Raw genomic sequence first — 27,739 nt, forward strand, 5'->3', positions numbered from 1 at the left:
TTTAAATTTAAATACACCACAGACATAAACATGATTTGTTTCATGTTATAAGATACATATACACATTAAACATACATGCAATATATAGTAAGCAAAAAATAATAATAATCTTGGAATGTTTTTCTTGGAATGAAGTTTAATGAACCACATTTGCAATATTTGGCGGTTCAATCAAAATTATTTTCATCAAAATCCGGGTTCTTATTTAAAAAAAGTGGCAGAAGAAAAGCAGCAGCTGATAATGTATCTGTTCGATGGCAAAAGAGGTGGTGTGCTCTTTACTGTAATATGTTATTTTATTTTGAAAGTGATGCATCTTCTAAACCACAGGGTGTTGTATTCTTAGAAGATGTTCATATAAATTCAGTTAATGTTTCAGAGAAATGTTATGTAAGTTTTATGTCTTAATTTACTATACTACTTATATAAACATTTAATGCATATGTACTTTCAAAAAATTTTGTTAAAATTAATTTGTCTTTCTGGTTAATGTTATATATATATATATATATATATATATATATATATATATATATATATATATATATATATATATATATATATATATATATATATATATATCTGTGTATTTTTATGAGTGTGTTTTTAAAAGAGAATTATAAAGAATTCTTTGTTTACAGTTTAATCAATGTATCATTAATAAGAGACAATTCAAACTAGAAAACCTGTTTTCAATGATTTTACTAGGTTGTTGAAAAATTGAGGTGAAGGCTTATCTAAAATGGCTTACAGTTCTATTTTCAAATTTTGTAATGATTTATAAAGGCTTTGACTGGTTTTGATATGGTAATTAAGCTGCCCATGTCATTATTTTGAGTTCATATTCTTTTATCTGTGCTCTGACTGTGCAAGTTTAGTAAGCATCATGAAAAACTCCATTCATAATTTAAGTGAGCTAAATGATAGGAGTTTCAAAGTTCCATTAGTTGATATTTATTATTTATATTGATATAAATTATATTATTATATATTATATATTATTATATATTGTATTATTTATATTGATATTTATTTTTTGATATTGTATTGTGTGTGTTTATCCATATATGTTTGTGATATGTTTACTTTCCAAAAATTACCTTATCAAAAGATAAGAGAGATATAAAGTTTAAACTCAAAATGGATCTGTGGCAAGACTTTTTTAGCTTGATCTTGGTCTGCCTACCACTAATATTTTGTTATAATTTAAAAATTGTAACAAAACAATAGTGTATTTCTGATAAAATACTTAGAAGCTGATAATTTCTTGCTATTCTTCTATTACTAAAACCTTGCACATAGTTAGACATTAAGGGTGTGAAGCAAATTTTAAGGTAGTAAAAAAAAGATAAACAAGTTTTCCTTTATTATACAGGGATACAAAATATAATTACTGTTTTAAATATTTCATGCACAGTATGCATTGCACATGCTTGCTTAAGCTAAAGTAGCATAGTATTTTTCTTTGTAATTTTGATTAAAGATTTCACAAAGTCTAGGCAGATAAATGTAAATCATTGTAAATATATAGACTTAACATAGTTGTGTTTCTGGAGAATTTCTGGAGTCTAACTTGAATCTTAGTAATAAATTTACTTTTTCTTTCTTTCTGAAAATAGGATTCATTTGTTCTTCAACTTAGCTTTTGTGTGCGTGTGTGTGTGTGTGTGTGTGTGTGTGTGTGTGTGTCTGCCACAGTTGTACCTCCTCTTCATTTTCTCTCATAAACACTTTTATAGTTTATGGGAGTGTAAATTGCTGAAATGTTTTTAGCTTTGTCCCTAAGTTTTCTGGTGTCAGAGCTTGGCTCAAATTCAGAAAATCCTAAAATGTAAATAAACTCATAAAGAATAACATTGTTATACAACTTTTTGTTAAAAATAAGTAGATAAATAATCAACATTGTTTGATAAAATTTATTTTAAAAATAGTAGGTATTTTAAAAATAATAAGTTTAGTGCGACTTTTAAAAAATTTTTTTTTGATTGTGCTCCTTTGTAAGCATTTTTTAGAAGCTAAAACTCAAGCTATACAAAATAGTAAGCTAGTTAATTTTAAATTCATATATCAGTTGAAGAGAAATTGTTATTTAAAGTATGATAAGGTTGCCGCACAACTCAATAAGTTGTGCATGGTTTCCACATTTGTTTTACATTTTGTAATCATTGGTGTTCTTTTTTCATATATCTTGCATATGTTATCTAAAACAAAATGTAATCTATGTTTATGCTTCATGGGCAATTAAAAACAACATCCATCTAACATCTCACAACAATGTTAGATTAAAAAAATATTTTTACTCTATTGTTTTCTACCAACACATTTTAAAAAAAGACACAAGCATTTATAAAAAAAAATTATATTAAATATATCGCTGCACTGCTTTATGTTTTAGTATTGTTTTTAACCTGGTTTATGTTTTAGTATTGTTTTGCCCTTGGAGTTACTGGCTCAGACCAACGACAATTTTTATTTGGATGTGAAGAACAAGTAGAGTCAGAAGAATGGATTGAAGCTATAAAAAGATCAAGGTTGTTCATAAAGTTCTTGAAGATATGGGGCTGTTCCATGCTAAATCATCCAGACCATGATATCCTTATATCTCAAAATTAGTTGATTTTTACATTTCTAGTCCATGATAAAAAAATTAATTTAAAAAACTTGAGCCAAAAGTTGCCAATAGTTCTTGAGAAAACAGAAATTAAAATTTGCAGATTCAGTATTTTTACAATAACCTGAAGAGCCAAAGGATCAATTACCTAATGCTTGATCAAAGTATACTTGCAAAAACCATCTGTTTTTGTTTGTATTTAATGACATTTTTTAAGCTCTGGTGTTTGGTTTTTCAGTTTTTAACAAATAATAGTTAATAAAGTACCAACTTCTATATCAGTTTTTATAAGTAAATCAAATTTTCTGAGAATTTTTAAAATTGAAGTTTTTGTACATATATATGTATATATAAACCTGTAATTTTTTTTTCTTTCTAGAATCTCATAATGTTTTATGTTTAAATATATAAATTATTTTAAATTCAATTTTATTTCAAATGACCGATATAGAAGTTTGTACTTTATTTTATATTATTTCTTGAAAACCAAAGACTGATGCTGAAGATTTTTAATATAACAAATATGATGCTGAAGATTTTTAATATAACAAATATATCAGAAATTTTTCGTCCAACTATGGGGATGCATGAATCAGACACAAACTCAGTAAATTCTTTAGCAAGAGTTGCTATGAAATAATTGAACATGATCTAAAAGTCCATTTCATCAAAATGTTGTCACACCAAAATCTATCATAACTGCATGCTATGAAAAGTTTTTTAAATATTGGGATTATTTTTCCTAAAGACTTTGGAAAATTGAGGGAAGTGTTAAAATTGCCTGAAAAAAAAGTGACTGAGATAGAAAAAAACAAAATTTAGTATTAAATAAAATGAAAAATTGTGTTTTTTCATTTTGTTCAACTCTAACTTCTGTTATCAGTAACTATTACCAAGCCCAAATTATCTTTTTTGTTTTCATCATGTGTGCTGAAAAGGTTGCAACAATTTGTTACTTTTCTCTCTAGAATTGCACATGAAAACAGCATATGTCTTTGGAACTATATGCTTCTTTAAAATCTGCTTTTCATAATTATTTTCCTTATTTTCTCATTAGGAAGATCTTTTAATGTAACTATTCCTTGAAAATACAGGTTTGTGCCATTCAGTAACAAGAGTTTTTCCAAGATCATATTTCACAGTATTCAAGATATTTACTAATTAACTAAATTAAAATTGCAAGAATAAAAAAAGTTGACTAAAATTTTTAATATGTATCTGAAAAGAAAACTAGGAAAAAGTTTTTTCTTTTTTTAATTAAAAAATGCTTTTTCTTGCTTAAATAAGCCATTAACACAAGTTAAAAAGTCAAGAAATCTAGGTTTAAAGTTCTTACACAAAACCAAAAATATATCTTCATTTTAAATTTGGAGATCTTTGATCTTAAAATTTTCAAATTAAAAATACATATCACTTTTAAAGGTATAATTTGATCAAGCATCAGAGAGACAAAGCATAAATTCTGTTAACATATAATAATAATGTATAATAATGATATAAACTTTATTGTAGTGAACATTGACAACATTTTGCCAGATTTTTGGGTGACAGTTTTTTTTTAATTACAAATATAATCTTTCAATATTTCAAAATAAAATTTTAAAATCAAGGCATTTCCCTGATTTTAGGGTCTTTAAAACATCAATAAAAAAAATCAAATGATTTTGAGACATTGATGTCAAATTGTATTTTTTGGGATAATTTGTCATTGAATGAATTGCCCTATGAGTTCCTATGTAATTCTATGTATAAAGATATTTATGTTAAGCATAGAACAAAGTAACATTTTTTGATGGTTGCTTTATTGCATTTAAAAAATTTTTACTTCAATGTTAATAAATAAAACACCAATTTTTTAAAACTAATTTAAAGATTTAAGTGGAAATCAATGGTTTACATTTTAAGGGATGTTAATTGCATTATTTGGTTGCAGGAAGATTTTTTATTTAAATGCATTATCTATCCATCTGAATATAGGTATAAATATGTTCTCCAGCTCAGCAATGACTTGTTAATAAAGCTTCATTATGCTGAAGATGAAAAGGAAAAGTATAAAAAAGAAATTTCTGATCACTGGGCTGAAATAACTAGGCTAAAGATGGAGGTATTCTATACATTATTCCTTTTAATTTAGAAATGTGCATACTCTTTTTTCACTTGTTCTACAACTTCATTATGTTCATTATGTTTTTTTGTTTGCTTTTTAAATAGTTATGTACATTAAGAAAGAATTCCAAAAGTTCAATGGGAGAAAAAGTACTTCAAGAGCCTCCTTGTCATGAAAGTACTTTAAAATCATTAGAAAACCAATTCTCTCCTAATGATATCAAAAAAATTGAAAAGGTTTTGCTTAAATTTTGAATTGTAAAGAAAAAGTTTTATTACTTTTTATCTTTTATTCTAGTTCCAATCTATATTTATGTTAACTCTTGCAAAATGTTTGTGATTTTTCTTCTGAAGGCTTTTTCACTTCACTATAGTTACAAAGTTTTGTCAGATCATGGCTAGTTCATAAACGTTGGAGAGTTCTTGTAAAGTCCTTTGTTAACACATTTACCATGGGGAATTTTCAAGAGCGAAATAAGGTTGTTCTACTTTTATAAATTGTAGGGTATAAATTTGTTTGCTTAAAACTTTTCTTGAGAGTTAAAGTTATTTTTTAAATTGTTAATTTTTTAACTGATTGTTTATATATATATATATATATATATATATATATATATATATATATATATATATATATATATATATATATATATATATATATATATATATATATATAAAACAAATAACAACTAAAAGTTATATAAATTGTTTTACTTTCTAGTTGTTATGGCAACTGATAACATCTGAAGAAGGTTATGTACAACAAATGAATACTTTAGTTAATGTTTTTCTTAAACCAATGAAAAATTTGTCATACTCATCTGACCAAACTCTTTCAAAAGAAGAACATGCAAAAATTTTTTCTAAAAGGTGAAATTTTCTGTATTTTGTTATTTTATACCTAATGATACTTGAGTGCGGCTATATTGCTTAAGTGCTATGAATGAGTGTTCTCTTGCATATTTATGATACAGTTATGCAGGTCAACCAAAATATAGCTTTTTTCTTATCATAGATAAAACTGCTTTAAGTTTAATTTTTTTGCTCATAAATCTTTTAATTAGTTTGTCTGCTGTATGTCAGGTTTCTGAAATGTAGTCTAAAATTCAGCACAACTTATTTGTAGACAAACTACTGCACTTTTAGCAATATATATAAAATAAACAAATACAATTAAATCTATATTCCTATAAATATTTCATATATGTAATAGTTCAATTTGTTGTAAATATAAATATTATCCATTAAGTTTGCCATGATGAGGGCTTGGAACTGTACATTTGGTCTGAAATATCATGATCTAACAGTAGTCTGCCAATATACAATCACTTGAATCAGCCTAATATCTTGGTGATCCTGAGGGAAGTGGATTTATTTGTCAACTGATTAATGAAATCGAAAGAAAAAAACTTAGGCAGAAAGCTAAGAGTTTTAGACTGACTCAGTTACGTCAAGGACAACCTTCGACTTCTTCCTTGTAGCTGATAACGATCTTTTTTTTTACCAATGACATGGTGGTTACTCAAAGCTTGTTATACTATTGCTAATACTAGTACATTGAATGTAACCAGAATTAAATATTTTGCAACTACAAAAACCAAATTTTAGTATCAAGGATTGCTAAGCATCCAGTTTCCTGCCTTATTATTGTAACTGCTCTTATTGTTATAACTGCTTTAAGAGATTTGAAAAAAGTAAGTTTTAGTGGTTGAAGTTTATAACTACAGTGTGTAGGTAATTTGATAATAGTTATGCCATTTTCATGAGCAAAGTTAACTACCTCAAGCATCTTCTTGCTTCAGGTATACGAATACCTAAACTTGTTTCATAGATATAAGAATAATAAGGTCTGGATGTTTATTCAAAATGCAACAGAGCTGTTCATGATCTGCCATTATTGTTTCTTTAAAGAAGTTTGTTTTTTTATGTGTTCCCTTACTGCTTTCTATTTTATCTTTGATAGAATTGATTCCATCTTGCATAGATTCCATCTTGTGCAGCAACAGGGACTGGAAATTTATTGGTCTAAGACTTGGTTGCAGATTAGGATGGATAATCTTGCAATTTTTCTTTTTATTAAATTTTCAATTATTGACTAAGCAAAATTAGATCTCTTTGTTAGTGATTCACTGGTTCTTTTCTTAGGTGCCTAGACTTATCCTGATCACCAACTCAACATCCAAAACACAGCAGATGTATTTTACATAGATCATTTTTATATTCCTTTGTTGTGATGAAATTGTAAATGAACCACAAATCTAGCAGAAAATATCAGGATTATTTTTACACATATGCATTGTGACACAAATCAGTATATAAAAGAATCTCTGTAATTTGGAACAATATATTACAGGACTTGTAAGGAACTTGCAAAACCTGGAATAAAATGACTTTTTTGAAAAAATTGAAAGAAAATTAAATAGTATTTTTACTAAAATTGACCAAATTCAGTGAATAGTCAAAATTGCTTTTCCAAATAAAAAGCTGGATTACAATTAGAATACTTGAAGTTGTTGTCTTTATAATTAAATTATGCTGTGGAGAATTATATGTACCAGGGTTGTATCTGTTACATTATAACTTAGCAAGTAGCTTAAGTGCCAGACCTATTGAAAAAATATTTTTTATGTATTCATACACAAAATTGTCCTCTAGAATGCAGGTCAAATAAACCACATTCAGAGATCAGTCAGTGTTAAGAATACTAGATTAAAAGATAAAAAAACAAAATAGAATGTATAATTGTTAGATGTTTCAGTTGTTCATTGATTTTTTATTTTTGTTTGAATTTAAAAGCAATGTGTGTATATAAGTAACAAATTAACAAACAAATGCAATTCCCACTATATCAATTCTCGAATCAAGTTTTTTAATAAATTTGCCTATAAAATTTCTGGTTTTTTTTAAAAAATAAAAACAAAATCAAACATGACATCTTAGCCAAACTCAGGGAAGTGTTTTCTCTTAAAACTGAAGGGGAAAAATGTATATATTGATTAAATTCAGAGGGAAAAACTTTTCAGAGTATCTGTTAATAGCTGAAGCAAAATGCATTAGTATAATTACATTAGGATTTGTTATTATATATAAAACAACCAAAAAGCCACAAAAGTAGTCTCATCCCAGAAACTAGATATGCCTGACAAAATATATATTGAGTAAGTTAATTTTTTTTTATAACTTTTCAGCCAATCTATTTTGGTGATGCACCAAATTATGATGACTCGCATTGATGAAATTACAAAACATTGGCCTGCTATACAAATAGGTAATTATTTTATTATTTTTAATTGAAATAGATCTACTTAGTAATAGTTTTACATAAGTATAAAGGAATGTTAAATAGATTGTTATTGGTACTAGTGCTTATTTTTTTAAACTTTCAAAAAGCATTTAAAGTAGGAAAAGTTTATTCATTTAGATGAGATGCTAGCAGATATTATGATATCTTTGCCTATATATGTGGACTACATTAAAAACCACCCTCGCTCATTAAGGGTAATTTACATTTTATCATAATGTAACTGTAATTGTTGTTGTAATGTTTTTTTAATGAACTTTTGCACAATTTCGTTTTTTAAAGTTAGGTATTAAAAAGTTGTCTATTTATTTAATAATTTTGATTGTTTTAAAGAAACAGAACATGCAGTATTTTGTTGAGTTTCTTTTTAATAAAAGTTGGAGACCAATTTTCAATTGAAAAATAATAACAGTTTTGGAACATAAAATGTTAAGAAATTAATAGGGGAGACTTGTACTGAATGGACCACGAAATATAAATAAATGCGATTAATATTTATTTTGTGAATAACTATGGCGGGTTTTTTACTTCAGAAAACAAGATTCATATCTTAACTATCCTTAAAAGGTGTAAACCATTGAGCAAGTACAACATCGTTAAAAAATGCGATCAACATGATCTGCACTAAGTTGTTTAATAGTCCATTCAGTACAACTGATTGTACTAAATGGACCAATCTTGTACTGAAAGAACCAGCAGTAAATTCGTAATAAATAAAATGTTGAATTATGCACAGCAATCAGGGTATATTGATGTTCCAATATTGAATGATAATATTGTTATCCTAGTGAAAATTAACCTAAAATGAATCATTAAACCATGATTTTATAGTTTCTTATGCCCGAGATCTTTTTTTTTTTTTTTTACACTCTTATATGTTAGAAAGTGTTTTGTTATTTAAATCTAATCATCACAAGGGTGATAAATGGGAGCTTAAAAAAAAGAAAAGAGTATGTTGAGACAATCTAGACTTTTCAACTACGAAAATAATGTAAGTTGAAATAATTATTACAACTTCAGGCGAAAGTCTCAATCAGGAAGTGAAATTACAATAATCACAAACATATAGGTTTGCATTATCAGCTCTTGTGCATGCTTTATGTGCCCAGCTGGCAAACTGTCCACAGCGGTACCATAGTTAATTGTCTTGACCAATTTCTCCACATATTGCACACAAGTCATTAATTGATTTAATTTCTCCACAAATATTTAAATACTTTTCAACACCATTATCACTTCTTTTGACATTGGTATCATTAGTGTTAGCCTCATTATCAAATGTAAGTATTGGAAACTTTTTTTTTGGTTTTCTTATAGCAAGTTCTGAATGACGTTTTAAAAAAGCTCTAAACAAATAAACACCACCATGTTTATTTATTTCCCAAGGTTTTGTGCAACCTGGATGTGAATGCGGAAATTTCTTTTCAGGTTTTTGAGCATATTCAAATGTTAGTGCACTCAGTTTAAGGCCTTAACCCATATCCCATTTTTGAAGAAACTAAGCAATATTGAACCAGTTTTTTTTCTTCTGATACTGAAAACACTTTCATAGAACTGTTACTATATGGAACACATCGTAATTTATTTAATCCATCTGGTGATTGCTGAACTTTTTTAATTCTCCTTTTAAGTGTTGAACGTTTGACTTTAAATATCTCAGCAGCTTTTCTTTCAGATAAAGTTTTTGTCAAAACGTTCTCAACTGCTTAGATCATATTATTTGGATCTCAACCACCCTTTACCGCTGTTGCTTTCTTATGTCTCATAATGTTTCTGAACCAAAAAAAATGAATAAAAATTGTATATAATTTTATCATAAAAATTAGTTTTCCATGTTATTTTTTCTATATAACATAAATTAAATTGAATGATACTTTATTTGTAACTTTTTATATTACGAATAAAGTATTAACTTATTAAAGTTATAAAATAACTTCTAGCTACAAAATACACTGGAAAATAATTTAACTACAAAAAATTTAATAACTCAAAGTAATATTTCACTTTGTATGAAATATAACATTTTTAATAGGAATATGTTAAAACAAAATTTATTACCTTACTAAGTAATTTGTATTCTAAATTTAGTTGCCTTCCAATACTGAAGTTTATGATTTGTTTTTTTTTTTTTTTTTTTTTTAGCATAATTTATTAGTCACACTTTCACAACTTGCTTATATTAAAAAAGCGTATTTTGTTTTAGTAAGTAACAAGCTGAAATGCAATAAATGTTCATATCGGAAGATGGTCCAGTCCATTCAGTACAATCAATGGTGGTTCATTCAGTACACTTATCAATATCCACATGTTACCCATGTAATTACAATAATCTGTACCTCAGATAACTTTCCTTCTACTATTATCCGAAGTCCAAAATATATATCTATAATAATATTAATATTAAGAGTTAACTTCTCCTTGAAAAAACTTTGTAAAATGAAAACTCAGAAAAATAAAAAAATTACATTTGATTTGAAAAATCAGAAAACTTCCATAACTGCTGCTTTTCTTCGAATAAATTTAACCCAGACATACTGGAGAGACATACATCTAACTGGTCTCTAAGTTCTTATTTTTGAAAAAGTCCATTCAGTACAAGGTCCATTCAGTACAAGTCTCCCCTATGTTAAAAGAATTTTTTTTTTCATAATGCAGTAAATTTTCTACTCAAATGTGAATATGAAAGGTTCATGAACTTTGTATCTTTCATTTGACACTATTAACACCATGATTGTTCCTAAAAATATATGTAGCTATTTGAGAAATATCTTACTTGCTAAAATTTTAACATTTCTAAAACTTTGCAAAAAAAAAAAAAAATTAATATCTTCAAGGTTTATTTTCTTTCTTTTAATACTGCTCATAAAGTCTTAAAATTTTTCAGAATGAAACAAATTTTTTAAGCTAAAAATTATCATGGCTGTTCTTTTTCATGCTTATTATTTTAAAAATAGCATTTAATGCAAACAAATAGCATTTCATGTTTATCTAGCAATTATGCTCTTCATTACCTCTTCACAAGGGTCTTCATAATTGCGTTCTCTGATTTCTTGCTTTCTTGTATACAACAGCTTGTGCAGGAAACCTTTCAAAATATTAGCCACATAAACCCCCCTATCTAAACTGCAAGATTTCAATAATTGTAAACTTTAAAAGCTGATTATTTGTATTCTGAGTATTTAGAAGATAAAAAATCAGCTAAAAATATATCACTAAAAAAACAATTTTTGAATTTATGGATATATGAAAATCTAGTGGTATTAATTTTCAACAGAGTTCAAATATTCAACAAAAAAAAAAAGAATTTTAAAAACTTGTTGATATAAACACAGCTTCTCCTACTCTATAAAAATGTGAAAAAATCTGATCAAGTTAATGATATTTTGTAACCTCTTAAGGTTTTAAGTAAGTTTTTAACTTTTTTAAACTTTGAATTAGTTTCATTTTCAAAGCCTTATTAGTTTAAATGTTATTGTTAAAAAATTTCTAAGAAAATTAAGTTAGCAATTACTTAAAAACTGGAAACACCACACCTATAGCTATTTACATTTTGTCAAATTTTTAAGTGGAATTCAGAAAGAAAATATAAGTTGTACTTATGTCTTCTTATTCAAATTCCTAGATGTTATGATAAAGGTATTTTAATTTTCATATATTTAAGTTTTCAGTTTAAAATGAATATTTCTAAGTACTCACTCTAATTGAAAGTACAGTTTTAATGTCAGAAGTTTTAAAAACTTATTTTTTTGTTAAAAGAAATAAAGTAAACTTCAAATTTCAAACTGAATTTGAAAATTATATTTAAGTTTAATTTTTTCAACAATATTATAGTTAAAAAAAAACTGTTTCCATTAATTTTTTCAACAATATTAGTTAAAAAAACTGTTTCTATTAATTATTTCAACAATATTATAGTTAAAAAAACTGTTTCTATTAATTATTTCAACAATATTATAGTTAAAAAAACTGTTTCTATTAATTTTTTCAACAATATTATAGTTAAAAAAACTGTTTCTATTAATTTTTTCAACAATATTATAGTTAAAAAAAACTGTTTCTATTAATTTTTTCAACAATATTATAGTTAAAAAAACTGTTTTGCTTAATATTTATCCACTTTAATTGTATTAATTAGTGAAGAAAAGATTTTGTCTTTTTTTAATCGCCTTTTTAAATATATCATATTGAAGTTTATTACAATTATTTTTTTATCTTTTTATTGAATTGAAAAAAGTTTCTAAATAGTATGTTTTTGGTTTTTTGATACTATTTCCTGGTGACTATTTCCTGGTGACTATTGCATTTTAGTTAAAGTAAAAGTAATATGTTTTGTAAAAAGGAATTTTAAAGTGGAAGAAAAAATTTAAGAAGGAATTTTAAAAAAGTAAGAAAAAGAAAAAGAAATTGATAACAAATAACAAAACTAGTATTTTATAAAGTGTTAAGTTTTGAAGAAACAAAAGAAAAATAGACAAAGTTTTTGTTGTGTTAAGCCTTAATGATATACTAACTTTATTATCTATTGTTTCATCAATTATATTACTTATAATTGAATTTTTTTTTAAGACTCTGGCAGAATGTAAGAAACGAACCAATTTCTTAAAAATGTTACATTGGTTTGAGTCAAAGCCTGAATGTAATAACCAAACTCTTGAGCAGTTACTTAATTATCCTGTGGCAGTGGTAAGTTATTTTCTTTATCTTTGAAAATCATATACGAAGGAACCAAAATATTTCCGCCAAAAGAGTTAAAGTAATCAAAAAGATAATTACTGTAAGTTAATTTAAAAAGAAAAATTTGTTTCTTTATTTTTAAAGATATGTTTATAAGTTCCAGACCAAACATACTACATGCAGTGCACTAGTGTACCTTATTGAAAAACTGAGTTTAAATAAACATTGAGTATGGGCAAACGTTCATTTAATAAGAATTATAGTACCAGGTATACTGTGTAAGATTTAGAAATTGTTCCTCTTTGAGTCTTTATTTTCATCACAGCACCCTTGAGAATTGTTCTTACTAGAACACTTTATTTTCAATCACAGTTATTAGGTGTGGCCTAAATTTTTTGCAAGTGTGGTTGATATAGTCAGTAAGATGTTGACCTAAGACTTTTTTGAGTGCCAGAGCTAATTCAAGTCTGGATATTGTTGGGAACAACGAAAATCTTCTTTAGGTACATTTAAACAAATGTCCTAAAGCCTGATGCTAGAAATGCTTAGGGAATTTTGAGGCTATTTGTCTGACTGATTGTTTTAATGTCATCAGAGATACCTTTTAAGCTCAAATAATGCACCTGTTTGTTCTGGTGTAGCAGACTTGGTTAACAGTGAAATACTTCTTTTTTTTTAAGAATATAAAAACTTTCTAACACTTTTGAAGCTTCTGTTCCTTCATACAAGAAGTAAGAAGAAACTTTTTTTTCTAACTTGAGGTTTGGTTCCAAAACAATCTTTGACAATTTTTTTTACAGTCCAAATCTATTTAATACAAATTATTATTATTCTATTAAATTATTATATTACTAAATAAAATTATTATTTTAAAAACGTTTTAAATAGAATAAACTGAAAATTACTATCTATTATAAAATCTATGTTATATAATAAAGATCAGTTTTTTGAACTCACTTAACTTTATTATGAATCTGGGTATTATAAAATAGCTCTCCTTAATTAATTTAATTGTCTGGTGTCAATTACATTTAGTTTTATAGTTGTCTACCTAAATTTTTCTTCTCCTGTTTTGAGTAATTGCTTCTTTTCCTGTAATAGATTAATTGATTTTTCTGTCTTAAAATGGAGTATCCAGAGTTGATTTTTATCTTTAACTATAAGAAAACATGGAATAGTTATCTCAAAACAATCCTTCAGCTTAAAGAAAAAAATGGTTCTCAAAAATTGATCAATTTGATATTGAAAAAGGTGTTGGATTAACTAATAAATTTAAAATGATTTAGTCATTTTACTACATAAATTATACATGCAACAAAAGGTCATTTCAGAGTCTATTTTTTTATTGATTATTTTCTCAGTTAATAACAATTAAAATTTTATGTTTTATTCATGCTAAATTACTTTTTGTAACAATTTTATCTAGAAGACAGAATCAATTAGCAAGGCATAATTGATTAATGATTTATGTATTGATGGGAGTTGCTAGTAAAAGTCTCTGTTATTGTAAAAGATTTTCTGTTTTTATTTTAAACTTATTTTTAAAGTAAAAACTCTTCAAGTTTTTTTAATGGTTTTCTTCTTTTAGATACCAAATTACATTCGCAACGTTCATTCAATATTAAAAGTAACTCCAAAAAATCATTCAGAGCGCAGCTGTTTAGAACAACTTCTTGTTAAGTTGCAAGAAGCACAAGTATTACTTATATTTACTACAATGCCAGTGGTAGTGCTAAAATATTTGGCATAGCATTACTTGCCAAGCGCTAAAAGAATTAAGTTAAAAATAAATTCTTTTAGTGGTTGGCAGGCTAAATCTTAGTTTTATGAAAAGTGAATCTTCAAGTAAATTGAGATTAAATCTGGCAAAATGTTTTTAAGTTTAAAATAAGTACTATTGGCATTTGGCAAGTAATGCTGCCCCAAAGTTTTGAAAACAAGGCTATCATTAAAACTTAACATTATCAATTTTAGTATACAGAGTTTAAGGCACTATAGTGTTTGTATAAAATTTTAGAAATTTCTAAGAAACCTGTTTAGTTTTACTTTTTATTTTTTAATTCTTGAAAATTTTATCTTGAAACTTTTACTATGATAAGCTGTGTTTAGTTTGATAAAATTGTATTTACTTCAGGTTTATAATCATTTCCTTGATGAAGGTGAGAACATTAGGCAGACATTAGAAATAGAGCGTCTTATTGTCGGAGGATGTCATGTTCTTCTTAATGACAATCAGAAATTCATCAGGCATGGTAAGAGTCATCGTCATTATGTAAATTTCTTGAAACCATTTTTATTTTTCTTAAACTCTTACTCTCTCATATACTCATTCTTATGGTTTCAAAAAATATTCATTATACATACGCAAGTTATGCAAAAAGTATTGCATTAACATTGTTTAAGAATTATTTTTTTTCAAAACATAAAAAGTAACCATATTTGATAAAAAAAACCCTTTTTTTTTTTTTAGTATTACAGGAAAAATATTTTTAATAAAGGTAATATATTACCAACAAGTTCTGTTTTTCATTACTTTTTTATTTATTCACATTTATCAAGTGCATCTAAAATAATATACTAAAAAATGCTGTAAAAAAAAAAATTTTAAGTATTAAAAAAAGAAGCACAAAGTTTTAAATGGATTTCTGTTATGTTTTTACTATAAATGTCTGATTTTTTACTGTTAGTTTGATCATTTTCTATAAAAGTTTGTATAAAATTGCTAACAAGACCAGTTTATTTCAAGTTGTTTTTTTGAAACTTTTATAAAATCTAAAAGTTAAGATACATAGAAATGGTTCAAAGTACAGTAACCAAAATATTAAAATAGCAGATTATAATTATGAAAGATAGGTCAGCAGAGAATTAGCAAGTAGATTATTATTTTTCAAGAATTCTGTTAGAAATACTCTGTAAACATTTAAAATAATAGGTAACATCCAATTTTATTCAAAATTTGGAATTTCAAAAAAAACTTTGGAGCACAAAGCAATACAACATATGGGGCATTCCATGTCAAGTGGAACCACCCATCCGACAGTGTTGTCTCTTCTTTAACTCTTTTATTTGCGCTTAAAATACCATTTTTAATCTAAATTTAATTTGAAAGTTGCTAAAAACCTCTTCCTAAGTTGTCTTTTGACGACTAATTCAATGGAAATGAATTAATTACTTTAATATGAATATATATAGCTTTAAGCCTCATACAATTTAATACTGACTTAGTACTGACAATAGGCTATTTACAAAAAATGACCTCAAAATATTGCATTTGTGAGGCCAATAAATATTAAATTTTTAGAACCTACTTATACTTTAATATTAATCCCAAAGCTGTTTATGGGAATCCAAAAAAGATTTTTTTATGGGACATCCAAAATAGAAAAAGCAATTTGTAAAAAAAAATTATGACTTTTGACCTTTGCCATCGACCAGGGTCTAAGGTCAAATGACCAATAACTTCATCTGTGCAAGAGCTTCTAATTGCCACCAAAATCAACTTCCTAAGTATAATAGCAAAAAAGTTATGACATTTTAAATAACCAAGGTTAAGTGAAAAGGTCAAAACTTTGAAAGGTCATATCTCATGAAATAATTGACCTAAGTCAAAAAAATTTACATGTTTTTCTCCTGTCCATATGCCCAACATGTGAGCCAATTTTCATCAAAATCCGAATCAGTGATGTCAGATGGGTGGTTCCACTTGATGTGGAATGCCCCATATGACTTTGAAATTCACTAATTCACTAAATTTTTGAATTTTTTTGAAAGTGTATACAAAAAGCAGGATGACTTTTAAAATTGATTTAAACTTTTAAACTGCTTTCAGTTCATACACTTCTCAATCAACTGCTAATGATAACTTTGTCAATTAATTTTAACTTGTTTTGTTTTTTTGTTTTTTTTTTCCCTATAAAAAGTTCCTTAAAAAACAGTTAATACTTACAAGTTTAGTCATGTTTGAGCATTTTTTTTTTTTAATTTGGAAAGTTAAAATACAAGGAAATGGTTTTGAAAGCAGTAAATGAAGCAACTATGTATTGTGAAAAAAGTGTAAGCACTTTATTTTTAGTGAAGAACTGCAACATAATAATAAGGAAAAGATTCTTGTGAAAAAATTTAAATCTGAGACTATGGCAGTTGTAAGTTGCTGTTACATGGGTCAACTTTAGATTTAACAAAGTAGGTTTTTGTAATATCTTTACAGGGGGAATCAACCTATGCATCTGCATAGAGATGTAAAAAAAAGTACATGAGGTCTATTTTACTGATTTAACTGTTTCATGACATTGCACCTATTTTCTTACTACTGTAAAATTCTTTATCAATTGTTACTGAAAGTAACAATTGATAAAGAACTTTATAGTAGTAAATTATAAAGAAATTTATTTAAATAAAAGATTACAAAGAAATTAGTAAATTATAAAGAAGTTTATTTTGATAAAACTATCTTTTATAAAATTTTGATGCAGTTTTTTATTTAAGAACAATTTTTAATTAGAAAATAAGTCAATATTTTCATGTCCTTACTTAATATTTGATCTTTTTAATGCATATAAGTTCAATAGGGATAATAAAAAAGTTATTAATATGTTTTTAAATAAAATAACTTTAAATAGTGCTTTAGAAATGACAATTTTTCTTAACCTTAAATTAAAAATGTAAATTAATATTAGTATTCAGGTTTTTTAAATATGTTTTACTTTACATCTTAATTAATTTACAGTTTTTATTTATAGGTGTTTTAAAACAAATTGGAATTGAAGGAAATGGCTTAAAGAAAGAAAAACTACGTCATTGCTTTTTATTCAGCCATCATCTTATAATTGCTTCAAGAACTTATGATGGTCATCTACGTTTGTCAAAAGTATGCATAGCATATTTTTGTAACACAAGTTTCCTTACTCAAAACAGTTTCCTTTGTTTTAACTTTGATATTTTGAACCATAATGTTTAAAAACTATAAAACAGGTATTAGGAAAATATGATAATGGTAAGTTTATTTTGTCAGATTTATATTTTAGGTTATGGGTACCATTCCTCTTGCCTCTACATCTTTGGTTGAAGATATAGATCATTCTGCATATTCAGATACTGTTAAGCATTCATCATTCACACTTCAAGTGAATTCTGATTCATCAGATTTTATTTCAGTTACTTTGATGGCTAATAAGGCAAATGATAAAGCATTATGGACTTCAGATATAACACAGGTAGTTTGAAGGTTTTACTTTAGTGTGAGTTAACATTATTTATATTTATGTGTATAGCTGAAAAGTGTAACACAGTTTTTAGCTTGCAGTTTGGTAATAATAACGACTCTTCTTAGGATAGGCTTTTTTATGTAATTCTTTTTAATATTTTATTTCCAGTGCATTTATAATTTGGCCCTTGAAGATTCAATAAATTCTGCTACATTGGAAACAAATAAAGAAATTTCCAATCAATTTGAGATGCATGAAGAAAACCCACAGAAATGTCCTTTGAATCTTTTATCTTTAAAGTATGATTGTTTTACATGAATACTAGTAGATACATTTTATTCCTTTATAATACTAACTCTGGTATTTTATTTCCTTTGATTTTTTTTATTTTTGAGTTTTTTGGAAATTTTATGTTGTTTTTTTTAATAGTAAAATTTTCATTTATTTGGTACTGATTGGTTTATTTTAATATGAAAAATTTCGGTAATGGTTCTAATTCGATGTTGTTTTTACAGAGAAGATATGCGACTGAGAGTTGATAGTGAAGATATTAAGTATGGTGATGAACTGACTGGTCCCTATCTTTTGCCTCAGGTATTCTTTTTTTTTCACACTTTATGTGATATCTTTGAAATAAGTTTTTGTCTACTTTTTTCTCCAGCACATATTTATTTGAGATAAAAAATTGTTAAGATAATAAGTTTAGAAAAAAGCAATTGTGCTTGAATCAAGTGTGATTTTGTGTACAAGTTTAAAATTTCACCAGGATAAAAATATCCTATATTTCAAATGTATTTTGCAAATTTTATATGAATTTTAATGAGTTCTATAGAATCTTCTAAAGAATTCCAAAAGTTTATAGAAACTCTATAAGATTTCTAAATTTTGTTCTTTTGTTCTTGGTTAGAATCAGAAAAGTTTCAAAATCTTTACTTTCTTTATTTTGAAAAGTTTTGTCTTAAAGAAGCTAGACTTTTTTTGAATTCCAACTTAAAACTTTTATAAAAAGTTGAACGTTTTTATAGTTTTCTTTTTCAAAAAGTAATTTTTTAAAAGACGTAAATCTACTGAAATCTCAGGTTGAGAAAATGTTGCTCCATTAATAATTTGAGAAATCTAATAAAGTTTTTTCCAATTTTCATCATGTTGTTTCAAATGCTTGAATGTTGAAATTGTTGTTATTAAAAATATTTCTTGGCTCAATATAAATAAATTTATGTATCTTTTAATTGATATCAGCAGCAGTTTCAGTAATATTGTTATTGCTAGGAATATCTCCTTCTGCTCTTCCTACAAATTGGTTCAATAATTTATTTTTTGTTTGACTTTTAACTAGAATTTGTGGAACTTCTGCTGTTTCTGATGTTTGTTGAAATTACTAAAATTTATGTCAATATACTTTACTACTTCAGACATTTATTCTTGATGAGTCAATTCAAATGTTATTTGTTGAAAGATATTAAATGTATCCAGGAATGTTCTCCACAAATCTTATGTGTTCTTTTAGAACACATAAGATTTGTGGAGAACATTCCTGGATACATTTAATATCAAGGATAACAAGGAAGATTTGACATCCATATAATGCAAGGACCTAATAACAAAGCTGCTCAGAGTTCATCACATTTCAGAAATACTCGAGAATGATCTTTGATTGCAGTGATAAGTTTGCTTTGTAACTGATTATTTTGATTGTTTGTTGCATTTGTATTTGCATTTATTACTATCACTAAGTCACTTATTTTAAAATCAACATGTTAGAAATCTTACATTTCTAAATGAAATGGTTCAAAATGCACTGGTATATTTGTCAACAAATTCTCATGATTCTCTGTTTAAAACTTGTTTGCAATCTCATTACTGTTGATTAATTTGTATCTGTGAATGTTCTTCTAAATAGATGCACTATCCCTTCTAGGAGTCATATCAATTTTCAAAAAATATTTTTGTCCTTTTTGAGAAGCAGAATAAATATTAAAGATGGAAAAAAATATTCTGTATCTTCAATTGTAAAGGCATGTATTTGTTCAGCTCCCTTCAAAATACATTCTCTTGTAATGGAAAATTCAACCTTACATTGAAAGAAGCAAGGAGATCATAAATGAATTTGATTTATCTAATTGTAGCAAAGAGAGAAATATTTCTTTGCAAAAAATGTAAAAAATAATCTCTTAAAATACCATTGATTTTTATATTCAGTTTTACTTTCTTGTGCAATTGAATTTAAGATTCTTTCTCATCATCATTTTGAGGATTAACAACAGCTTAGCCACTTCTTCTCTGAAGACCTAAACTGTCAGCAATTAGTGAGTGTTTTGTAGTTTAGTAGTTGTTAAGATGCATTACATTTCCCTTGTAATTTTTGTTGTATTCTTGAAATTTCCAAAGTAGTTTATCTGCCTTAAAGGTCATAAAATGTTCCTTTACTATTAAGCTTATATTTTTTATAGATCGATTAAGCTTATATTTTTTATAGATGTTGATTTAAAAACCTATTTTCACTCAATGAAGTTTATCAAAATTCAACTTTTTGAAAGACAGAATGTTAAAAGAGCTTGACTTTTTTTTAAATGAATGATATTTAGACTATTGAAAGTTTATAAACAAATCTTTTTAATAGTCAGAATTATTATGATATTTGTTTAGATACTGTATGCAAGTGTTGATCGATTGATTGAACGTCTTTATGATCCTCGTTTACCTGGTGCCGAGTTTATGGAAACTTTCTTACTAACATACAGGGCTTTTACTAAAGCTGATTATATTATTAACAAACTAATAGAGGCATACTGGATGGTAGTGGGGGGAAAACCATCTCCCAAAGATTCTTCCAGAAGAATAAGTGAAGGTTAATGTTTTCTTAGAAAAAATTTATTAGGGAAGATATTTTTACAATTATGTAAAAAAGAAGAAGCTCAGTCATAAAACAAATTTGCATTTGCTTTATGGCTGAACTGAAGAAGTTTCATTGCTTTTAAACACTCAAACAAAAGCATCTCATAAATTGAGTTTAAAAAAAAGTTTTGAATTATTTTTTTTTATTATTAAAGTAATCAAAATTACACTCAAACTTAATTATAATGATAATAGCAAAATCTATTTTATGTTATTGTAATAGCATTGAGAATAAGATTTCTTATACATACTTTAGCTTTATTTATAACTCAGTATAGTTTACAGTGTCTATATAATACTGACCTAGGTTTTTTTGTGTACAGGAAGTAGTGCAGCAACAAGTCGAACTCGTGGACTGAGTGTTTTGAGTTCATCTAGTTATTCATCCTTTGATGATGATGCAACTTTTAATGCTAGTGCTTCAGCATCTACTACTGTCTTCAATTATACCACTGTTAAGGAACAACTGAACTTGCCATTTCAAAAATCTGCTGACACATCACAATGGTGTCAAGATCTATTGCCACATGATCGGCGTAGCTCTTCATTGTGTGTTAACTCTGTTGAACAAGTTGTTAGAGACACAGAAAAACTTTCTCGGAGACGTAGTATGGATACTAATGCTGTAAGTAGTGGCAAGAATGAAGATGAATTTATTTATGAAAACTTTGATTCTCAAGAGAGTTCAATCAATCAGGAGGACTTGTCTTTTGTTTTAAAAGAAGGAAAAGTTGCTAAAGATGACAAGGAAAGTGATGCTTGTTTTAGTTTATGTAGATCATCAAGTGATTTTCAGTTATCAGGTGCAAGTGAACAATTTGATGGTACCAGCATGACAATAACTAATGGCATAAAATCAGAACCATTATTGAAAAGTACTAGAAGTTCCAATATAAACTTAAATGAAGAAATAAGTTTGCTTTCTCAAATACCTTTAGCATCAATGAGTCTAAACAATACACTGAAGAATGAAAATAATGAAAAACTAAATGGCAGTGGGAGAGCTTGCAATCAATCAGTCAGTGATCTACAGAATGAAAGTGGAATTACAGAGTTTAACAAATGTGTAAATCAGTTTGTTTTAGAAAATACAAATGAGATTAGTTTGAGTGTTAAAAGAGTTTGTTCTAATTCATCTACAAATGACAATTCTGATGTAATTAAAGTTACTCATAGCAAGAGTGATGAAGCAATCAGTATGAACCGTACTGTGAATGATCTTCCTAAGTCTAGTCATTCATTAGATCAACAAAAGGTTTCTACTTCACCAAGTTTTTGGTTAAAAAAGAAAAAGAGTCTTAACACAAAAAATACATCTGTTTCCTCTGAATCAAACAAGGAATTACCACTTCTTTTGAGTGTTAAACGACGAGACGCTTGTATTCAAATCCATCGCTCTTTGTCTGATGATAATTCTGATATTCATTCAGAAGGAAAATCAGATTTCGAAGGAACTATATCTAATGCGGAAAAAGATTATCATGATGGTTTGTATTCTTCTTCAAAACAGAGAGAAACAATTGATTCTGGTTCCAAACCAAAACGTTCTATTTTCAATATGTCATTTACATTTCGCAAGCCAGGGTTAAAGCGGTCAACTTCAGAGCAAGTTTTAAATGTAAGTAAATCTGTAAAAGCAAAATCATTACTTGATAATAACTCTTTTTTATCTGGAAGTATGGCTAAAATCTCAGAGGATGTTAGGATTACGGATGATTTGCATTATGTATCTCCTTCAAAAAATGAAACAGCATTTGATGGGATTAAAAAGCGTATGAAAGCATCAATTCGTTTGGCTTCAAAGAAAGATCAACAGTCAGAATCAACTAGAAACCGCAAAGTTTCATTGTTTGACCAAAGTGTTATTAATGTTAATAGAAATCCATTGAAGATAATGAGTATATTTAAGCATTGGTTGGCTAAGCATCCAAAGGTATTTCTGTCTTTTAAATTTTTATGGTTTTAACAACTTTCTGTGTTTTCCGTGGATGTTCTTTAGGATTTTGCTTTTGTTTTGTTTTTAATATTAGTTTCTCTTTTTTTTCTTATTACTCAGTAAGTCTATTATTCATTTTACAATTTACAGGACTTCATTGAAGATTTTGATCTTTGTGGACAGCTAATGTCTTTCTTTGAAGAGATCAAAAGTGATGCCAGAACACTTCCTGTTGTTCAAGAAATAGTTTCCAATCTTGAAAAGTAAGTTTTAATGAGATTTTTTTAATCCTTGAAATGATAATAATAAAAAAATGTGTTGTTTTAGTCTAACTGATTTATTGTTTAAAACTCAAATTAGTTTTGTAGTTGCACAGGAATTAACCCATTATTAAGTTAATTGGAATTATATATTTTATACAATTGTGTATTTATACTCTGCTTAATTGAAAAGTAAAGTTATCATTATATATCAGAAGAGTTATTTTTGCAAGAGAATTACTTAAATGAACATTTTTTGTTTTTCTATTTTTATTTCTACTTCATTTTTTTTTTAAATAAAATAATTGGCTGAGCAAGTCTAAGTCAAATATGGCAACAATCAATAATGGCAAATAATTGGCTGAGCAAGTCTAAGTCAAACAAATTTGGCGCTAATTAAAAGCAATTGGCATAGAAACATTAGAAATCAAAGAAAATCTTGGATTTACCCAGTTAGCATTGTCAACTCAAAATGTTTTAAAGGCCAATGCAGGTGACAGATAAGTTACCAGAGTAAAATTTGATAGACCAAATTTCTGCTTGTATTTTTACACTGTGTTCATGATGGATAATGGCTTATAAATTGTTTATATTAATTTGCATTAATTCCCTTTAAAGCAGCCAGTTTGTATTTAAAGAAGATTTTACTACAGGTTTCATGGGATTGGAAAGAAATTGTTTATTATAAGCTATTATCTGAAAACCAGACCATCAGTTCATAGAAATACTCTTCATAACAAAGAAATTAATGCAAGCATTCTATCAGAGACTACCAAAATTATTTAAGAGAAGAGAATTGTGTTCCATCAAAAGTTTTGATTTGTGGTCTAGAATTATCTTTATTCAAAACAATATTTGACCATATCTATCTTTTGCCATCTTACTCAAACTTTATTGAAATGCTTTAGTTCATCCCTTTAACTACCATTTAAGCAGCTTAGGCAGTAAAAACTTTACTTCCTTGGAAGGCTTAAAAAATGTGAGTTCTGGATGATTTATACTGAATTGATTAAAAGCAATTTTAGATTAAACTGTTGTATATGGAAATCTATTTAACAATCAGCATGTTGTTTGAGGAATGTTTGTATTACTCTTTATAAATGTTACATCTTCTTATGCATTTCTTACACTAAGCTCTCATTACTGGGTTTTGAATTGCAAGTTATCACTGAGTTAATCTGCAATAAGCCTCTTCCAACAATAAAACAAGTTTAAGCAAAAAGTAGTTTATTAGTTTTTATTAAGAGTTCATGCAGTAGTGTTTTGACTGAATGGTTATATTATTATTTTCTATTAAGTATTAATGATAATTGGTTTTGTTTATGTGATATGATGTTTTTTAGTTAAGAAAGACGTGTAGCTTTTTAAGATTTACAAAAAAAAAAAAAAAACATCTTATATGGAATTTCTTTTGTATCAGTTTTAGAATATTGTTTTTAAATCAACACTTGCAGTTATGTTCATAAGTTTGACTTTTTATTAGTTTATAATTTATAACTTTGAAAAATTTTATGTCATTTTTACAAATTCACAAATTTTATGTCACAATTTGTTTGTCACAATGAGTTGAAATTTTTTCCTGATAAAATTTTTTTTTTTTTTTTTACAAAAATAGTTTGAACACAAAAAAGTAGAAAATGCTTATTCAAAACATAAATCCAAAAAACATTTTGCATAAAAGTATTTTACAAAGCCACTGTATGTTCCTTTGAGATTGTTTGGTAACAAGTTTGGTAACATTTTTTCTAAAGTTTGTAAACAAGTTCTGGAATATATTTACCTAAGTTGGGGATGTACTAAAATAAAAACATTTGTATGGATGATATAGCATTAACTTCAAATTAAAAATTTACTGACTGACTTATTTTTTGTTTTGGCAAATAAAGCTTTTTTTAATCAAAAAAAAAAAAAAAAGTTTTAATAAAGCAAAAAAATGATAAGTAAAAAGAAAAGTTATCATTAATTAAGTAAAAGCTATTAATCAAATTTTATTAGTTTTATAAACTGTATTGGTAAATGCTTTTATCATAAAGATTTTGTTTGAAGAAACAGAAAGAAATTTTTTTTTTTTTCTGTGAAACTGAGAAATTTGTTAACATATCAATAAAAACTTCATTTTTTCAATTTTCCTGGTAATAATTTCTGGTCCAGAAATTTCTTTGCTTTCATCAAAGAATTCATCTATTTTCAGTTTTTGAACCCATTAAGAGATAATTTAACTGCTAAAGAAATCCCTTAGCTGTTCCATTTCACTGTTTGCATTACTGCTTTTTGTTAAGATGTATAACTGCTCAAAGAAGGTCTTTATCATCAGTTCATCACCTAGACATTCTGCTTCTTCAAAGTGTAAGCTCAATAAAAGATGACTCATTGTCATCGTTAAAATCTATGGACGTTTTTAACTGCAATGTAGTTGCTGAAAACATTACTCTGCTTGAACATTACTTGTATTCAAAAATATCTTTCAGGTATTGAATACACTTTTTTTATTAATGCACATTTTAAAATAACTCAAAAAAATATTTTTTTGACCTGTTCTGTTTTTAAATTAAATTGTGTTACTTTTAAGTTGTGTTATTTTTAAGCGAATTCATTAGCTGTCAGTGGACAAAAAAAGATAAGGAACAAAAAGCACCTGGAATAATGAAGTTTATTGCAAGGTTTAATCAGGTATAAGTAGTTCCCAAATATGTTTTTTAACAAATGAGTTGTTTTTTTCCATTTGTTTATTTCATTTGCTCAGTACTTTACCCTGCATTATGGTGCTGTTACAATTTTTCAGATAACTAATATGATTAGCTATACAGTGGTGCATGGTGAATCACCGCAAGTTAGAGCAAACAAAATGGAGTTTTGGATTCGTGTTGCATCTCATTGTAGAGATTTGAACAATTTTAATGGAATTATGGAGATAGTTAGTGCTTTAAATGCAAGTTCAGTTCACAGGCTAAAAAAGTCATGGGAGCTTGTGGCCAGGCCTGTAAGTAATGATCTGTATTTAACACATTTCAAATTTACCTGTATTTTTCAATTGCATTTTTTATTCCTAGGTGACAGAGGTTTTCAATGAGCTAGAAAAGTTAGTGAGTGCTGATCGATCATTTAAATGTCTTAGAGAAGCTGTTCATTTGTAAGTTAAATGATTTCTAATTGTAAAACTTATTTCATTAAAATATTCTCTTTAAGTGTAAAAATACCTACATTTATAGATAACTTTTAATCATTATAAATTTTAATAACATACTATGTTTACAAGGCCTGACATGTTTTGCAATGCCAAATTAGGGCTATTAGGAAGATTTGTTTCAGTAATGATTTTAATTACTTTTAGTATAACGCACTTTTAGCGTATACTAATTACTTTCAACATTTATTAATTTCTTTGAAGGGGAAAAACGGGCTTCTGAACTTTTAAATGAATTAAAAACGAAAGTAGATAAAAAAGAGCCCTTATAACAATTTATAAAAAATTATCTGAAAGTAACACAGCATTTTTATTCATCCTTCCTGGTTTTTCTATTTTTAAAAATAGTTTCTGATTCACTTATTTTTTGCTTACTAATGTAAAATACATTGACAGAAGCTTGTGAAGAATACTCTCTTAATGAGAGGTAGCAAAAGCTGGCAATCAAAAGGCTGAAAAAACAGGCCTTTTGATTGCCAGCTTGTCGGCCGGACATGTTTGATTAGAAGAGCGTTTGCTCTTCTAATCAAACATGTCCGGCCGTGTAACTGAAGTAGGCATGAAACTTTTTTGATTTTTATTTAACTTTTATTGTTCACTATTACTTTGGTGATAGATGCAATCCGCCTTGTGTTCCTTATCTGGGTTGCTACTTGTCAGATCTTTTATTTGTCCAAGAAGGAGGGCCTACTTTTGATGATAATGGACTTGTCAATTTTGCTAAAATGAGTCGAGTAAACTTTTGTTTCTTTTTTCTTTGATGAAAAAAATGTTGAAAATTTTTGATTATTTTATTGGTTTCAATTGTTCATAAAATTCTATTTGCTCCAGGTGTCTCGTTTGGTTCGCGAAGTGAAGTGTTATCAACAACTTCCGTATACGCATCAAATAAATGACGAGGTAATAGGCTATAAGTTAATTTACTAGACATGAAAATATCCGTACTTTTGTAAATTTTACTTGTGCATTCTTCTTGATGTTTAATACATTTTTCTTTATGAATGCAGGTAATGCATTCCTTAATTAATTTTGGTGTCTCAGTTGACCAAGATGAGCTGTATGACCACTCTCTTCTCGTTGAACCTCGCGGAGTTGCGTAATGCATATCGTATCGTTTCTCGATACTCCTTACATTTTTTAAAAATGTTGACGTGACATTCTTTAAAATTAATCATGTTTAAATGATTTCGCGTCGAGGTTCTTTTTTTTTTTGTTATTTTGAAAATAATTATTTCTTGAATTTTTACCAAGTTCTCTAGTTTCTCAGCTCTCCGAAAAGTTTCTCAGGTCTCAGAAAAGTTTCTCAGCTCTCCGAAAAGTTTCTCAGGTCTCAGAAGGCATTTACTTTAATTGATTGTATTAACTTAAAGAAAATTTCGAGCCTATCGAAATTGCTTGTAAAATATTTTGATATATTTTCCGTTTTCTAGGTTCTTTGTAAAATATTTTGATACATTTTTGATAGTGAGTTTATATTTTTAATTTATAAAAATGTTTTTTCAATCGCATTTATCAGATTTTTTTTACAATTTTTTTCTAAAAATTTAAATATAATATATATTTCGTTA

At 26.9% G+C, this 27,739-nt stretch overlaps 1 protein-coding gene across 2 annotated transcripts; it reads left to right on the forward strand.

Moving 5' to 3' along the window:
* LOC145187518 (ras-specific guanine nucleotide-releasing factor 1-like) lies at positions 1–27,739 on the forward strand. 2 transcript variants are annotated; one of them, XM_090094151.1, is made up of 25 exons: positions 1–390; positions 2,425–2,531; positions 4,589–4,715; positions 4,823–4,954; positions 5,092–5,196; positions 5,439–5,587; positions 7,906–7,985; positions 8,139–8,215; positions 12,585–12,701; positions 14,281–14,388; positions 14,827–14,944; positions 17,432–17,559; positions 17,717–17,905; positions 18,065–18,195; positions 18,412–18,490; positions 20,543–20,744; positions 21,115–22,724; positions 22,878–22,990; positions 25,267–25,455; positions 25,573–25,657; positions 25,770–25,967; positions 26,038–26,117; positions 26,788–26,905; positions 27,003–27,071; positions 27,179–27,739. In XM_090094151.1, the coding sequence occupies exons 1-25, from the start codon at positions 130–132 to the stop codon at positions 27,269–27,271; spliced, it is 4,665 nt and encodes a 1,554-aa protein (XP_089950277.1). In that variant the 5' UTR covers positions 1–129; the 3' UTR covers positions 27,272–27,739. The 2 variants fall into 2 exon arrangements, with proteins under 2 accessions (XP_089950277.1, XP_089950282.1); XM_090094156.1 differs by having other exon boundaries at positions 100–266.

Source organism: Hydra viridissima, unplaced genomic scaffold, assembly GCF_058129835.1.
Source record: "Hydra viridissima isolate aposymbiotic clone 2 unplaced genomic scaffold, HvirCarnegie_v1 scaffold_1, whole genome shotgun sequence".
In the NCBI taxonomy this organism is placed as follows: Eukaryota; Metazoa; Cnidaria; class Hydrozoa; order Anthoathecata; family Hydridae; genus Hydra; species Hydra viridissima.

Bases quoted from the DNA above. Each gene is read 5' to 3' on its own strand.
- LOC145187518 (XM_090094151.1), top strand. From the start codon at position 130: ATGAAGTTTAATGAACCACATTTGCAATATTTGGCGGTTCAATCAAAA. The intron at 22,725-22,877 runs GTATTTCTGTCT...TACAATTTACAG, and splicing joins GGTTGGCTAAGCATCCAAAG to GACTTCATTGAAGATTTTGA. The intron at 25,456-25,572 runs GTATTGAATACA...GTTATTTTTAAG, and splicing joins TATTCAAAAATATCTTTCAG to CGAATTCATTAGCTGTCAGT.